Raw genomic sequence first — 15,964 nt, 5'->3', positions numbered from 1 at the left:
TTTCCTGACCTAATTTCATCCCTCACCACGGAGCCAGGCCCCGCCCACCAGTACTGCGTGGGGCGGGTACTACGCGAGGGTGCGTTGGGTTTGCTGCTTCGTGTTTGGAGGAACCTGGAGCAGTAAGACAATTGTGTTAATGGTATGAAGATCTGTCCATGAGCTGATGAATTGACTGATCAGCAGCAATCTAAATGATGAAATCATTATTTATCGTTTTTAAAAGGGTAAAATCTTTTCTGTTTCTAATCCATCAAATGTGGAGATTGTATACGTTTCTTAGTCACATAGTAGTAACATTAATATTGATGTACTGTACAATAATAATACATTTGAAGACGTCACCTGTTGGGGCTTCTTTTTTCTTTGACATTTCTCTGCAGTTGGAAGACAAAACAATATATTAATTGAAAATCAACAGATTAGTCAGTGATGAAAATAATCATGAGTTGCTGCCTTGAATACAATGCTTTATTATTGATAGTACTGGAGGTACATCCACTCAAGTCAAGTCTACTACTACTACTTCAATTTTGAGGTACTCTATGCTATGATTTATCTTTCTCCCCCCATATATATTATATATTATATTTGTATTATTGCGGAGGAGTCGTCACACTGGGGAGACTGAACCAAACACACTCGTACTTTAACATATTGTAATCTTGTTTAAAGAGCACCTGCATTGACCAATGAGAGCGACTCTATGCTAATCATCAGTGACCAATGACAGCGGCCCTATGCTAATCTTCAGTAACAGCGGTGTCAGCAGGGGGGCGGGTCCTGACGGTTCTTTTTTTTTTTGGTGTGTGTATGTATGTGTGTGTGTTTTCTGCACAGCTGAAAATGGCGGCTCGGAGCGTCGAGTCGTCCTAACTTTGTCGCACCATAATAAACACAACAATATGCACAGCTGTTAGCTCGTAACATGGGGAGAAACTTCACCGAGAGGCCGCCGACGCTCTAGCTGGGAAACGTTACTTTGACCACTGCCGCTGAAAGGAGTTCCAACGCCGAGGTAATGACCAAGAAGCCTTCAATTGCCGTATCGATGCTAACGTCAGCTAGCTGGCTAGCCCCAGCGTTAGCCGACGACTTATGAAAGGGATTGTCAACTGAGCTAGTTCGCGTTAGCCGATAACGCTAACGAATAACGCCACTAAATACACACGTTTGCTCGGAGTATTTCTGCTCAAGCGTCGTCGCCTTCGCCGACTCTTGTCCTCACACAGAGACTCGTGCTTAGCGTCAATGTTTGTAATTGTGTGTGTGTATTGCTAACCGTAGCTTGCTAGCTAAAGCAACACTGGAAGCTAATGCTAGCAGAGCTATGTAGCTAGTCTGTACACAGGGAGCGATGTGTGTGTGTTTCTGGCCGACAGGATTTAAAAACACACCATAACATCTCGGCAGCCATTGACTATTTAACCCGAGTGTTTTAACACGACTCCCGAAACTTTGTGTGTCTTCCACAGATTATGGAGGATCCTCATACACGGTACAGCAAACGCCTGGTGAGTAACACAACCATACTGGTAACTCCCGGAACACTTGTGTTTTATGTACACAATGCAACTGTGACGTGTTTCCAACTAAGCTCGGTGTGTAACATTAGCATTTTTAGTACATACGAAACCGTTCAGTGGATAATACTGACTGGGATGGTCCACTTTCTGTCGGGGTTTCTCATGGCAGAGGGGCTCTGTTGTTGTCCACCCCAATAACGGTAATGAACATGTCTGAAGACTGGGTTCAGCAGAGGGTCAAGTTCACTGTGTGACCTGAGCAGCTTCTTTGCTGTGACATCTTCACCCCTGACTGTCTTTCCCCTCTTTGCTGTAAAGTGATACACTCAATGCTTGCAGACTCCTCTGTGTGTAATCAAAGGGCCACAATTAATACTAGTGTTTTGGAAATTAAATGATCAAATGGAACTTAATTTTAAAATATGTGAAAAGACGGATTCTTCCGTTGCTGACAGTACAGGTTTTGGAAATGTGTTTGGACACACCCAACACATTGTTAATAATTTAATGATATCCTTTATTATGTTAGAATATACGATGAACACAACAGCAATTAAATAGGGTGTGTTCAATCCTCACTTATCAAAGTAAAGTACCATCAGAGTTTAGATAATACCACATTAGTCGTACAGCGATGGGGGTGGGGATATCTGAGAGTGGGGGGTATTGTGCTTGATTCATCTGTCTAGCCAAGCAGAGCTGCATAGGGTGAATGACAGAAGGGGGGTAAAGGGAGGGGGGCTGTGTGTGGAAGATTAACCCCAGCTATTGTTTGCAGTATTGTTTGGTCCCTACATGAACTGATTTGGTGGCTGACTGACTGACCAGCTTGGATTGATTTATTGTGATTTATTCCTTGTCTTGGGATGAATACATGCATTCATTTATTTTATTTTTTTACAAATGGCAGCTTTAGTTTCTTTTTGTTTCAGTTATACGGAACAGCTCCCGTGGGTGTCACCTTATGTGTTAGAAATTTGTTTCCAATAAGAACATTTAAAAAGATACTAAACAATGCTTCAGAGGGTTTTTGTATTAAAAAAATAATAAAAACCTGTCTTAGCTTGATATGCTTTTAGTTGTGGATCAGAACTACTCCCTCAGTCAGTGAGTTTTTCTTACTATGGGTAGTTTGGTCAGAAGTGACTAATTACGCTAATTTCCTCTGTGTTGTGAATTTGAGATGGATTTTGAATTCGTTTCCATGCATTCCTTTGAAGTCCCTTTCAGTGTTCTGTTTTAAAATATGCGATCTTGAAGTCAGCATTGCTGTCTATTTGATATGCTTCTATAACCCAGATTTGTCCTGACATGGCACTGACTTATCGTCAGTGTTTTAATGCACCCCATATTCTTCACTGCCAGAAATTCCAGCCCTCTCCTCCTGTCTCCTTTTTTGTTCTGGACAAATCATAGTCTCCATGTCTGACCGAGGTTAACAGAAACCTTCTTTTGTCCTCAGCGTACAGGCACACGGCGCCGCTACCAGGACGATGGAATCTCAGATGATGAAATTGAAGGGAAACGAATGTTTGACCTGGATGAAAAGTTGCAGTGCGACAGGTTTCGCTCAGATTTGGTCAAACACATGGAAGGCAAAGGTGAGATGTCAAATGAAACATTTTGTGTTTCGCTGAAACCGTCTCAACATATTTGCACGTGTTTTTTTTATTTTTATAATTGACTGTCTTAAGTTGTCTTTATGTATGTCTCCTTTTTAGATTTCACATTTGAATACATCCAGAGGGAAGGGCTCAGGGAACCAATCATCTTTAAGACAGCTGATGGTCTTGGAATACAGTGAGTCAAATTATTATAATGTTGAGTTGCAGAAGAATCTCTCTTTAATTTTTTTTTTCTTCCGAATTTAAAATAATATCAAAGCAGATACCAATTAACATTTTTACAAGTGTCCAGAGAAAATGTAAATTGTAAATATATTACAAGGAATTGTGTCTTTTTTGCAGAATGCCAGACCCTGACTTCAGTGTGAGTGATGTCAAGTTGTTTGTAGGTAAGGTGCTACTTTATGTTCTTTCAGAGTAAATGGCTTTATTAAAGTACACAGTATGTTCTCACCCAAATACCTAGTGCAGGCAGAGCTAGAGCCAGGCTGATATATGGGTGATGTTTCCTTATTGCACATATCAATATCAGGAAATATGATCCTCGCTTTTTGTAACTGTCAAAAATCTGTACTGGTCTAAAACAAATCTGAGGTTAGGTGGTCTTTGGTTTCTTTGTATTTTAAACAGATATAATCATTATTACATATACAAAATATCTTGTAAATTTTAGGGCAGAAAATTTGATTTGTATTTAATGACTTTGTTCTCACTTTTTGAAATCCTTTTAATCGACAGGTAGTCGACGAATCGTTGATGTGATGGACGTGAACACCCAGAAGGGAATCGAGATGTCAATGGCTCAGTGGCGACGCTACTATGAGACGCCACCATCAGAAAGAGAAAAACTCTACAATGTCATCAGCCTGGAGTTCAGCCACACCAGGCTGGAGAATCTAGTCAAACGACCAGCTTCGGTAAGAGTATACAAATGGCCCAGATCATACCTGACATTAAATTGCATAACTAGCTTTGTCAATGTCTTGTGATATTTATGAACAGCTTGTAGAGATTTATTACGAATGCATCAAGCATCTTGGGTTTTCTGGTTTTCTGGAACTTGCCACTGAATAGATTCTGTCTCTATTGTTTGGATATCATCTTCTTTCATTTCTAGCAGGTTAATGCACAGAAAGTGTGCACTCCACTGGTTAAGATTATCAACATACTTTTAATCAATATTGGTCTTTTTAAACAAAAATGATGTGTTTTTTTTCTATGTAGATGGGAGAAGTGAGATCTGATCACAATTAGTCACTCGTATGTGGAGGTCTCTATAAATTCAAATGCCACGCGTGACCTTACAAACTTAGAGTTTTCCACTTGTGATCGGAGCAACCAAGGTACACGTTAATGCCAGATATGAGCAGGGCCACTTTCACACCTGAGGGTTTTACAGCAACTTAGATGCGCACATTGATAATGTCATTTTTTTACTTACTGCCAAACCAAGGCGCACTGGAAATGGCACTTACACGCTACAGTTTTTTCTAATGAATGTGTTTGCTGGCTTGAAAACATCTTTATCTTCATACAAAAAGTGGCGTAACGTATCAGGAACAATCTTGGGTGTGGACAGTTTGTATGTTTTATACCTATTTCATCTCCCAATCATCTAGGTGGACCTTATTGACTGGGTGGACAACATGTGGCCGCGTCATCTCAAGGAGCGACAAAGAGACTCCACAAACGCCATCATAGACATGCACTATCCCAAAGTACAGAAGTGAGTAAACCAGAGGCCTTATTATAGTAATGTACAACACTCCCATCTCATCTATCTGTCGTTTACATCAATCTTTTTGTGTTTTTTGTTATCCCTCAGGTATTGTCTCATGAGTGTGCAGGGCTGCTTCACAGATTTCCACATTGACTTTGGAGGCACTTCAGTCTGGTACCACATCCTGCGAGGAGGAAAGGTCAGTCTGGGTGTCACAGAAAGTTTTGAGTCAATCATAATGTTAAAATTTAAGTAAACGTGATTGTGGTCTAACTTTAACCCGTGGCTCCTGCAGGTGTTCTGGCTGATTCCACCCACACCACAGAACCTGGAGATGTATGAGAACTGGGTTTTATCAGGAAAGCAGGGAGACATCTTCTTGGGGGACAAGTGTCATGACTGTCAGAGGATACAACTCAACCAGGGCAACACCTTCATAATCCCATCAGGTCTCTTTCTGCATACAGCCGTGACACATACAGACACAAACACACATAAGCCCTTTTCGGACCTGACCTGCGGGTAAAGTCTGGAGAATTGGATACAGACTTTACCCGCAGTTTGCTTTTCACACATACACAACGCAGCGGGAGGTTCTCTGCACATCCGCGTTCACAACAGCATCTCTCACTCGGACTTTTGCGTTTCACATATGCACCTTCTCCGAAGAAAATATTGAGGATATGCGGAGTTCAGTGCATGTCTGAAAGCAGTTTTCCATACGACGCCTAAATGTCTCATACCTCCCGTATCTTGTACCCCGTAGGGTGGATCCATGCTGTGTACACGCCAGAGGACACGTTGGTGTTTGGGGGAAATTTCCTCCACAGCTTTAACATCCCGATGCAGCTCAACATCTACAGCATTGAGGATCGCACACGGGTGAGCAGCTACTCACGTTCACTGTAGAATGTTTACTTTAATAAATATTTCTCAACAACCTGACTTTTAATTTATTTTAAACACCCATAAAGAGATGCTTATATATTGTTTTCTTCTCAATCCCAATTCCCAAACCTTATCTCAGGGTATCTCCTGATACCACTAAGTAATTATGAGCTGCCAGGGCTAACTTTTTTCAGCTCCATCATGCCAGTATTTGAGTATAGAATGACAAATAAACTATTCGTAATGTGAATTGGCTGTCTCATATTAATGTCAAACACTGGAACAACTTATGACTTATGCTTCTGATGAAGAGAAACTGCTTCAGTGTAGTTTTTTGAAAAAATACTTAAAGCAACAGTAGACATATTAGACATTTTACTCAATGATATTTGAATATGAGGGTCTTGGATATGCTATATTATTAAACAGATTTTTACAAATCTTTTTCTGCTTCTCTCCTCTAGGTGCCAGCGAAGTTCCGTTACCCTTTCTACTATGAGATGTGCTGGTATGTCCTGGAGAGATACCTCTACTGTCTGACAAACATCTCACACCTCACACCTGAGTTCCAGAAATACTCCCTTGGCAAAGGTGAGGACAGATTAACACAAGAAAACATTGCTGCATTCATTTTATTCAAATTTTGACAAAATTTCACTAACATAAACTTAACGATAACCATCATGTCCTCCCTTTTTTTAGGACTGACACGGGCTGACGTTGAAGCCAACGATCATCCTGGGAATGGCAACTCCAATGGAGTTGACAGTGACACTGAAAATGCGGAGATCAAATTAAAACAACCAAAAAAAGAAGAAGAAGAAGAAGACACAGAAGAAGATGGAGCAGCTCAACTTACCACACCACAGCATTTGATGACCCCCTTTGAGCTGGAGGGACTGTGCAACCTCTTGGGGAAACTGGAGGAGCTGCCAGTCCACAAAAAGTGTGTCCCTGCAGGCATCCAGGATGCTGCAGCCCTGCTCGAGGACATGAGGGTGGGTGTCACCCAACTTTGTTTGGCAGTTCATCGCACAATATTCTCACCTTGGTTACGCTACAATCATTCATGCTACACACACACACACACACACACACACACACACACACACACACACACACACAACATGAATTAGATTTTGCTTTGGTAAGAGATAGAGTAAGAGTGTGTGAACTGCAGGAAATCAGTGGCCTTGTCATATTCTAAAGTTTGGAAAGAGGATGGAGAAGTGGTCTGCCAACAAATATCTGTAATAACAGTATATACACACAATGTTAATCAATGCAATGTGCCCTCTTGCTACTACTTGTTGTGCAATGTTCAGCACTGTCAGTTAATGATGCTCAAGAGTGAAGAGAATTTTATGGAAAAGGGGCAAAAGTTTTACAACTTCTTTACGGTGCTGTGTCAAGGTATCTGTGTCCAGATATGTTTGATATATTTGAGATGGACTGATTTATTTTTTTACTGCTTGTCCAGGCTGTTCTGAAGGAGCATTCAAATGATAACCCCAAGCTGTCCTACACTGGAGAGCCCATTGTCAAGTGGCCCAAAAGAGTGAGTAGAAAACTACTTTTCACACTCTTTTCACTGCGAATAAATACCACCAAGCCTCAGATGATATATTTTTGTGAGCAAATATCGTAGATTTAGAATAAGTGCTTCAGCTCGTTTCAAATCTTCTTTTTTTAATTTTATAATATATATCAGTATTGGTAGTGAAAGCTTCAATTATTTTTCAGATTATTTTGAAAGTAAATATAGTTGTTAATTATTAAGTTTTTCATTTCATTAAACAAAACTCATCCCTTTAATATATTTGCAGGACTTAATTCTAAACAACCTTTCTTGCTGTGTCCCTCATACAGCCGTCATGGTACGAGCCCTCCACTCCTCCTCCCCCTGTCATTTACCGTCCTCGCTTAGCCCCAAGCCTCCACAAGCCTCTTGGTCAGCGGCCCACCAAACGCTCCTCCATCTCTGCCCTGAGGAGAAGACGGGTGCGGTGCAAGCGCTGTGCCGGCTGCTGCAGAAAGGAGTGCGGCAACTGCCAGTACTGCCACGACATGAGGAAGTTTGGTGGGCCTGGACGCATGAAGAAGGGCTGCATCACGAGACAGTGTCTAACGGTGAGTGGTCATATCCATCATTTTTTTTAAACGACTGATGTCTATATTCTTATATAACTGCAGGACTCTTTTTAATAAAGACTTTTATTCACAATAATCTGCATCAGATCTAAAGTTTCCATATGATTTACTTTCAGTCTAAGTTACATTTATTTCTTCCTCCAGCCTGCTTTGCCAAACACAGCTCGATGTGCCATATGTAGAGAAGGTGAATTAGATGAATCGGATCCGAGCACTTTCTCACTCATGGAGTGCTCCGTCTGCTCGCAGATTGCTCATCGTCAGTGCATTAAGGTAATCTGCTTCAGACACATTGAAGACCATAAGATAAATACATAATCTGATTTTGCATGATCTGGTTTGCTGCCTATAGAGATGTATTTTAACATAGTAGGAGTTTGATTGTTGGTGTCTCCGATTTTTTATCTGCGCTCTCTTTCAGGAACCTGGTGAGGGAAAGATCAATGACGATTTACCCAGTTGCTGGGAATGTCCCAAATGTTGTCAAGGCAAAAGTTCAGGATCAGAGGTAACCAAACATATCTTCTCCTTCTCATTTCTCTCTCTGTGCATTCTCTCTTATTTCAGACTCTGGGACACTTTTCCTTTCCTCAGCAAAGTTTAATTTTGATGTAACCTCTGCCAGATGTTGATACTCAAAAGAACAATGTCACCCTTTTTCTTCTTCAACCATCTCTTCCCTTCCTTACCACTCCAGTCTTCCAGCGATGAGGATAGTGGGGAGTCAGAGAGCTCTTCCTCGTTGCCACCATCCAAACTTGCATACCGTGAAGGCATTGGTGTCAGCGATGGGGTGAGACGAGGGGTGTGTACCGGACCACAATCCCGACCCACAGCACCACCACCTTCTCAGAAACTCTTACTGCAGCATCAACAGAATCGCAAAAGAGCTAGTGCACTGGAGCTTAGACTTAAGAAGAAGGTAAAGTGTAACTTTTAACTGGATTTAAGATGCATATTTAAATGGTGATTTTAGAATTTTACAATGTTGAAATGATCAGAAGCAAGTATTTATTTGAAATGTATTGATTTAAAGCCTTTTGGACAATTTATGTCTCATGTCTTAATTATTGGCATATCTCTTGTTTAGCAATACCCCAATTAGTTTTCCTTTCAGCTGGTTCAAGAGTAAAAAATATGTCCTATTTTGTTTCAGTTTATCATTGGTTTTGATCTATGTAATCACTGAAAGATCTTTAAAAATCGAAAGATATTAAAAAAAATTTGTAGATGTCAATCTGTCAGTGAGGATTATTTGTCTGTACTTGACATTATTTCTTATCCCCCAATCTCTTTCTGTTTATTGCAGATAAAACTGGAGCGTAGCAAACTCTTAGTGGTAAGTAATATACTTTTCCTTCAGTGACTCTATTGCATTTAAGTAATACAGAGATAAAACTTCTCTGTCGGCACAACAGATTTCCATCAGTTGGATTCAAGGGAATGAAGATAGGTGTAGTACTTAATGTGGGGCAAAAACTAGAGGAGGGTGTTACACTGTGATCCCATCATCCGTATGAAACCATGAGATGTAGAATGCAGGTTATTAAAAAGGAAAAATGACAATTAATCACCAAAACACAAATATTCATGTAGGCTGAAGGCGTGTAGCTACACTTTTTCTCAGCTGCCTCCACCTTTTTGGTATCAATGGGCAGTGGCTTCAAAGCTTTCCATCAGCAGCGGCTGCCTGCAGAAAGCCAACTACTCATCTCAATTCCAGCAATTCATTATATTAATAATTGTTTTACTAAAAAAAAAAATGTTTTGATAAAGTTTCAGTTGACTGTGTGTTAATTTTGCAAACACGTGCGTGTGTGTGTACATATTTAGTTGAGTGTAATAATAATGTACGTCCTCGTTACACTGGCTATTTAAGAAAGCACTGGTGGACAACTTGACAATTGTTCAGTCAGGATTAAAAAGTTTAGCTTTTCCCATAATCACCACACTGATATTTTGGGGGCTTTATGAATTTACAAGTGAATGAATTATTTACATTGAACGTTTTTACAAAAAGGCACTAAGATGGATTGTAAAGTCACGAAAAAAGGCAATGTTGTCAAAGAGATACGAGACATTACAGGACAGAGGTGAATGCAAACAATTTGGTTTGTCAATGATGCAGCCCATGCATGAAAGTTTTTTTTCATATAATAAAATTAGACCTCGGTTATTAAAAACAGTTGTAGTTGGAGCACTGTATTTGGTATTTGAAACATCCATGATCTTGTTTAATTGGCCAACCTGTTTTCTTTTCACTACCTACAGAAACAGTCGGCACTAGATCGTTCTCCTAGGCTGCTGAGCTCCAGGCTGCTGTCCAGGCTGCGCTCTCCAACCAGCAGACTATCTCAGGGCAGAGGTCTTTACCACGGCTCTCCAGGAAGGACCCAGTCCTTCCTCCAGCAGCAGTCTTCCCGCAGTCTGGTACTTGAGTCTAAGGGAGAGCCCCGCAGAGGGAGGGGAAGAGGGGTGAGGCTGCGGGGAGGAGGAGCAGGAAGAGGTTCTGGAGGTGGCAGAGGTCATGGAGACTTGGAGGAGGAGAGTGACGACAGCAGCAGCAGCAGCAGCAGCAGCTCCACCAGCAGCAGCAGCAGCAGCAGCGACGAGGAAGAGGAGAGGGAGCAGAACAGTGGGAAGGGAGGGGATAAAGAGAACCAGCCTCAGTCGAGAAGAGGACAAGCAGCCAAAGAAGAAGAGGAAGCGATTGAGGTGGCCAACCAAAACGGTGCAGAGGATGAAGATGAGGAGGAGATTGAGCAAAACAGTCAAACAGGGGACAAGGATGGCTCATATCTTAAAGTGACACTCCAAAGGCCAACCAAGACCAAGCGGGACCCATCAGCCATTGTCCCCAAGCTAGAGGCTATCGCCCCTCAAGCTGCTACTTCCACATTACCCAATCAGACTAGACCCCTCGCCAGACCCCCAATTAGAATTCGTGGCGCCTGTCCTGATCAATACTCCAATAGACACACACCCCCACATACTCGTAGTGGACACACAGACTCTCGCACATCCCACTCAGAGAGGCTGGAGGTCTCTAAAAGACAGAGGCCAAACAGGCCAGCTAAACTGAGCAATGGTGCTTCCTGTTCTTCATCCTCAGAGCTTACCCATCTCCGCATCCCTCTGTCCGCCCTGCAGGAGGGAGGGAGTGAGACGGACCGGGAGAGCGGTCTTGGTGGGCCGGGATGTGAGCGGGAGGTGTGGGTGTCTGTCTTCCGCTACTTAAATCGAGCAGATCTCTGCATCTGCATGGCTGTCAGCAAGAACTGGTACAAATGGTAAGACCTCTAAGATGATATCTGTCATATTCTTAGTAGGGATCGGTTGTGATAACGAGTTTTATTTTTGATCTGTTTACAGGGGGCAAAATACCTGTGTTTGTTAATTTATTTGATCTCTCCTCATTAGCTTAAAAAGAAGATACTCTCTGACCCCCACACTCATTTGTCTAAAGCTACTGGTCACGTCTGTGTTGGCTCAGATTAGGTGGGGTAGTGGTCCTGGGGTTGTGATTGGATTGGAGTGTGATTGGACAGGTACACACTGCATTGGTATTTGGCAGGGAGATGTGTCGTTGTGGTTCCGTCTCTGATTATTGTGAACTGAAACTAAAGACTTCTGGACCACAGTGTCGGTTTTGGTTCGAGTATTGTTACAGCCTTAATTCTGATCAACATCACTGGAGGCAGATCAGATCAGCTTCAAGTGTTCTGTGCTCTCTGCAGCCAGTGTCTATTAATCCAACGATTGATTGAGGGATGAGAGATATCATTCTGTAATGCCACCTACAACTGTGAGTGCACTATGTGTGTTTAACTGGGATGTAACAATGCAATGACTTTTACCGAGGGGAAAGCATCCAGCTTATCACCTCAACACAGTCCATGACAAATAATATCTTTCTATCTGATCAACTCAGTAGTTCTGAGTCAGTACCTCATTTATATTATGTAGCTCAAGATGTAGTGGGTTAGTTTATCATTTCATACTGTTGAGCTCATTTTCAGGTTGTTGGTACATTAATATTACTGTAAAAAGTGTTTCTATTGTCTGTCAACAAAGGGTGACTCTGAATTGTTATTTAGTTTCCTGCAAACGTTATGAAGATTAATCTAATGAGATTCAGAGAGGATTTGAAGGATTTGGATTTGATAAGTAGATTTGGATGGACGTATTCTTCATGAGTGTGTTTTTGTCCGCAGGTGTTTAGACAAGCGGCTTTGGGCGCGGATTGACCTGAGCATCAAGCGCACTGTTACTCCTCAGGCCCTAACAGGCATCATAAAGAGACAGCCTGTGACGCTCGATCTGTCATGGACCAACATCTCTAAAAAGCAGCTCAACTGGCTTGTTGGACGCCTGCCTGGTACATAGACACTTTCACTTTCACTATATTCTTTGAAAATATTATTATTCATGTATAAATATGACACTATAAAAACAAAGAATCATTTAAAATCATTGAGAGTTCATTTATGTTTGTGCAATTATCTCACAACCATTATTATTGGCTGTTTTTTAAGGTAGAATCCTGGGGTTTTCAGATGAATTCTGAATTAGTCATGTTTGCACTCCACATGCTATGTTGACATCTGGTCTTGATTTGGCAGCGCTTAAGGATCTGATGGTGGCAGGTTGTTCCTGGTCGTCTATATCAGCTCTCTGCTCCTCTGGTTGCCCTCTCCTCCGTTCTCTGGACCTGCGGTACGCAGACGGGGTCAAAGACTCTCAGATCAGGGATCTTGTCAGCCCTCCAGGTGAGGAAAGAGTGCACAACATAACTCCCGTTAATGAATTCAGTTGTTTGCTCCTATATTTGTTATTTTTCTCATTTTATTTCCTTTTACACTTTTTCCTCATCAAATTCTTTTTCAAAAACTCTGCATGTTTTTCTCTTCTCCTCCTCAAATGGCTCCTCCAGGCTGCGACAATCGCAGTCAGTTGCGGACCATGCAGTGTTTACGACTAGCAGGCCTGGACATCACTGACTCCACTCTGCGCCTGGTGATTCGCCACATGCCCCATCTAACAAAACTGGACCTCTCCCACTGCAACAGCCTCACTGACCACTCCATCAACCTGCTCACAGCAGTGGGCTCCTCCACCCGGAACACGCTGACAGAACTCAACCTTGGAGGTGAGAGATTGATTGGATTAGCCAATATGCAACATGCAAAACTCAATTTTTAAAAACAAAGTACATACACACATGTTGCTGTTGTATTATTCCACTACTGATGTGTCTTCTTCTTTCCCAGGCTGCAGTAAACTGACAGACACGTGTCTAAAGTATCTCCGCCGCCTCTCCTGCATCTCACTGCTTGATCTGCGAGGCTGCAAAGGGGTCTCCCGCAAGGCCTGTGAGGCCTTCATCTCCGAGCTGTCAGTCAACACGCTCTACTGCCTATCGGATGAAAAACTGATCCAGAGGATATCCTAAGCGCCTGCTTCCTCTCACTGCAGAGCTGATTTCAGGGGCAAAAGCAGGAGGAGTGGATCCTGATGTGAAACTGTGACTCAAAGGACACAGTCAGGCGGGGATGTTCACATGCGCCCGGGTCGCGTTAAATAATTGGTGGAGTCTAAACTGGGAGTGTGTACTCACTTAGCTGGTGTTGGTTAAAAGGGGGTCTCACAGCTATAACAGTGTTTCTTTTCTACACATTTTTTCCTGTGTACCTAAAAGAGACTCAGGAGCTTTTTTTTTTACGCTATTTGGGAATAAATGTTGTGTGGAAAAGCATGTCTTTCATTGCCAGGAGTGGGAGAACAAGCAATTAATTAGCTGCATTAGACTGCACAAACTGCTCAACTCATTTTTAGTTTTTCTCTTTTTGGACAGATGCCATGGTAACTCCCATCATAAACTCCTGCCTTGAGAAAGAAACATTTGAGTTTCACCCTTTTGGGATATATCTGCATTGTTCTGTTTGGCTGATCCCTATCAAGTCTTATTTATCACGTGACACATGTAAACTTTTGATTTCCGCTACATTTTGATGCTCCAACTAGATGGTTATATTTTTGTCAGATTCAAAAGAGCTAACGTTAAGGCGTTGGATGACTTTCGCTTTGTGCACAACTCCTACGTGTTGAGATTTTTTAAAATAAATATGACTAAAGGCGACAAGTTTTTCACATCAAGTCTTCTAAAAGTGAGTTACTGGAATGGCCTGTGTTTACCAGCTGTATGTTCGGGTTCATGAGTTGTTTGGGTGAGACAATAGTTCAGCGGTGTTCTTGATAAGTACACATGGACATTGAGGGTAAAAGGACTGTGAGGGCGGTGGACTTGGCAACAAGACCTCACCCCAACAGGGCGAGACGTATCAGGTGTACGGGGGTTAAGCCAAGGCTCAGGTGTCGGATAAATGGTGCATTTTCAACCATTAGACTTCAGGTGCTATTATTTCCAAACTCCTCTTGCTTTGTTTTTGTACAGAGACGATATTTAGAGCAAAATTGTTAATATTCTTGATGAAACAACTCCCACCCCCTCTTTGATACATGTTTCTTTTCATGGATGAAAATACTATCTACTTTTCACTGAGTTCATGACCTCGTCTGATTCAACACAGAGATGTATGATGTTCTTTTTTTTATTTTGGTGGATAAGTGGGTGCTTGCTCATTTCTTTGTTCCCTACATGTCCAGTGGTTCGGTATCAATTATCTCTCCCCCCAGACTGCTCCCCTGTCCACATCCCTCCGATGAATACAAGTATATAAATATATACTTTTGTGTAAATGTGTTGGTTTTTGTCTTCCTCTTTTAGATTTGCCAAAACGGGAATCCTGTAGCAATGTAATTATTTTCAGAAGCCTTTTTCACTTTATGTTGTTTGTGTTATTTTCCAAGAAAAAAATAAAAAAAATGATAAACAACAGTGAGAGATACATTAAGTCCGATCAATGTCCACATCATTAGTTAATCTTCCTGGTAATATCGCAGTTTATTTGCCCAGTTGGATCGGATGTCAGTTTTCCCAGACTCCACCCAGCTGCACTCCGTAACCTGGAAATGGAGCGACGCCAGAATAGAAGAGTAAACTCCGCTGCTGCTGTAAATACACTTGATCCTGACGAAGCTGGCTGGGACACAGTGAACTTTGACAGATGTGTTGTGGTTTAATATCCGGACAGGAGCGTGTTGCAGCTGCAGCAGCTGCCTCCAGCTTCGCCCTCTGCTCCAGTGACCTGGATGTGAAACAGGAATACTGGCAGAGTCTCGCTTTATTTTGACGGACGGTAACAACCCTGCTGCGATACAAACAGGGGGTGGGTGCCGCTGTTCCACTTTAACTGGGGATCCTGGCAACTGGTGATATGTTGTCTTTATTCCAGGTGTTGCCGGTCGGTTGCAGACCCGGTCGCAGATTCGTCATTTTCCCAAAGCGCCTGTGTCTGAAGTGCGGTGATCTACTGAAGGTGTCGTTGAAATAAACATCAGACAAAAACCCTTCACGAGTTAATGTAATGTGTCCGTGTCAGCATCACGTTGAGACAACAATATAAATCATATGGGTACAAAAATAAATATAGTACAAAATACTTGAACGTGATTCGAATCGACATGGTAAAGCAGTATTAACTTCTGGACTGATGAAGATCTCATCACGTTACCGAGCAGCTGAGATGTTCGGTGCGCTTCACCTGAAAGAAGCGTTTGTTACTTTGTCAGCTGTATAACACCTGCTGTGGTTTAAGGAAAGGCCCATGTTATCTGGTGATAGTCCCAACACAGAATAAAACCTGCAGACCTAATAACAGGCTTTACAAACTGTCGATTCGAATCACGTTCGAGTATTTTATACTATATTTATTTTTGTACCCATAGGATTTATATTGTCTCAACGTGATGCTGACACGGACACATTACATTAACTCGTGAAGGGCTTTTGTTTGATGTTTATTTCAACGACCCCTTCAGTAGATCACCGCACTTCAGACACAGGCGCTTTGGGAAAATGACGAATCTGCGACCGCGTCTGCAACCGACCAGCAACATCTGGAATAAAGACAACAAATTACCAGTTGCCAGGA

At 42.1% G+C, this 15,964-nt stretch overlaps 1 protein-coding gene across 1 annotated transcript; it reads left to right on the top strand.

The window, feature by feature from the left end:
• Positions 1–804: 804 nt before the first annotated feature.
• kdm2ab (lysine (K)-specific demethylase 2Ab) lies at positions 805–14,806 on the top strand. The gene is made up of 23 exons (XM_035161373.2): positions 805–1,018; positions 1,476–1,514; positions 2,989–3,127; positions 3,248–3,326; positions 3,494–3,540; positions 3,890–4,068; positions 4,771–4,877; positions 4,977–5,070; positions 5,167–5,320; positions 5,638–5,753; positions 6,224–6,350; positions 6,462–6,757; positions 7,240–7,317; positions 7,629–7,889; positions 8,055–8,183; positions 8,332–8,418; positions 8,608–8,832; positions 9,220–9,249; positions 10,182–11,200; positions 12,125–12,288; positions 12,533–12,679; positions 12,844–13,059; positions 13,181–14,806. Exons 2-23 carry the CDS (start codon positions 1,479–1,481, stop codon positions 13,360–13,362), a joined length of 3,912 nt encoding a protein of 1,303 aa, XP_035017264.1. The 5' UTR covers positions 805–1,018; positions 1,476–1,478; the 3' UTR covers positions 13,363–14,806.
• Positions 14,807–15,964: the final 1,158 nt, after the last annotated feature.

Source organism: Hippoglossus stenolepis, chromosome 7, assembly GCF_022539355.2.
Source record: "Hippoglossus stenolepis isolate QCI-W04-F060 chromosome 7, HSTE1.2, whole genome shotgun sequence".
NCBI lineage: Eukaryota > Metazoa > Chordata > Actinopteri > Pleuronectiformes > Pleuronectidae > Hippoglossus > Hippoglossus stenolepis.
The sequence above is the reverse complement of the archived record's forward strand: the minus strand, read 5'-3'. Positions and strand labels throughout refer to the sequence as shown.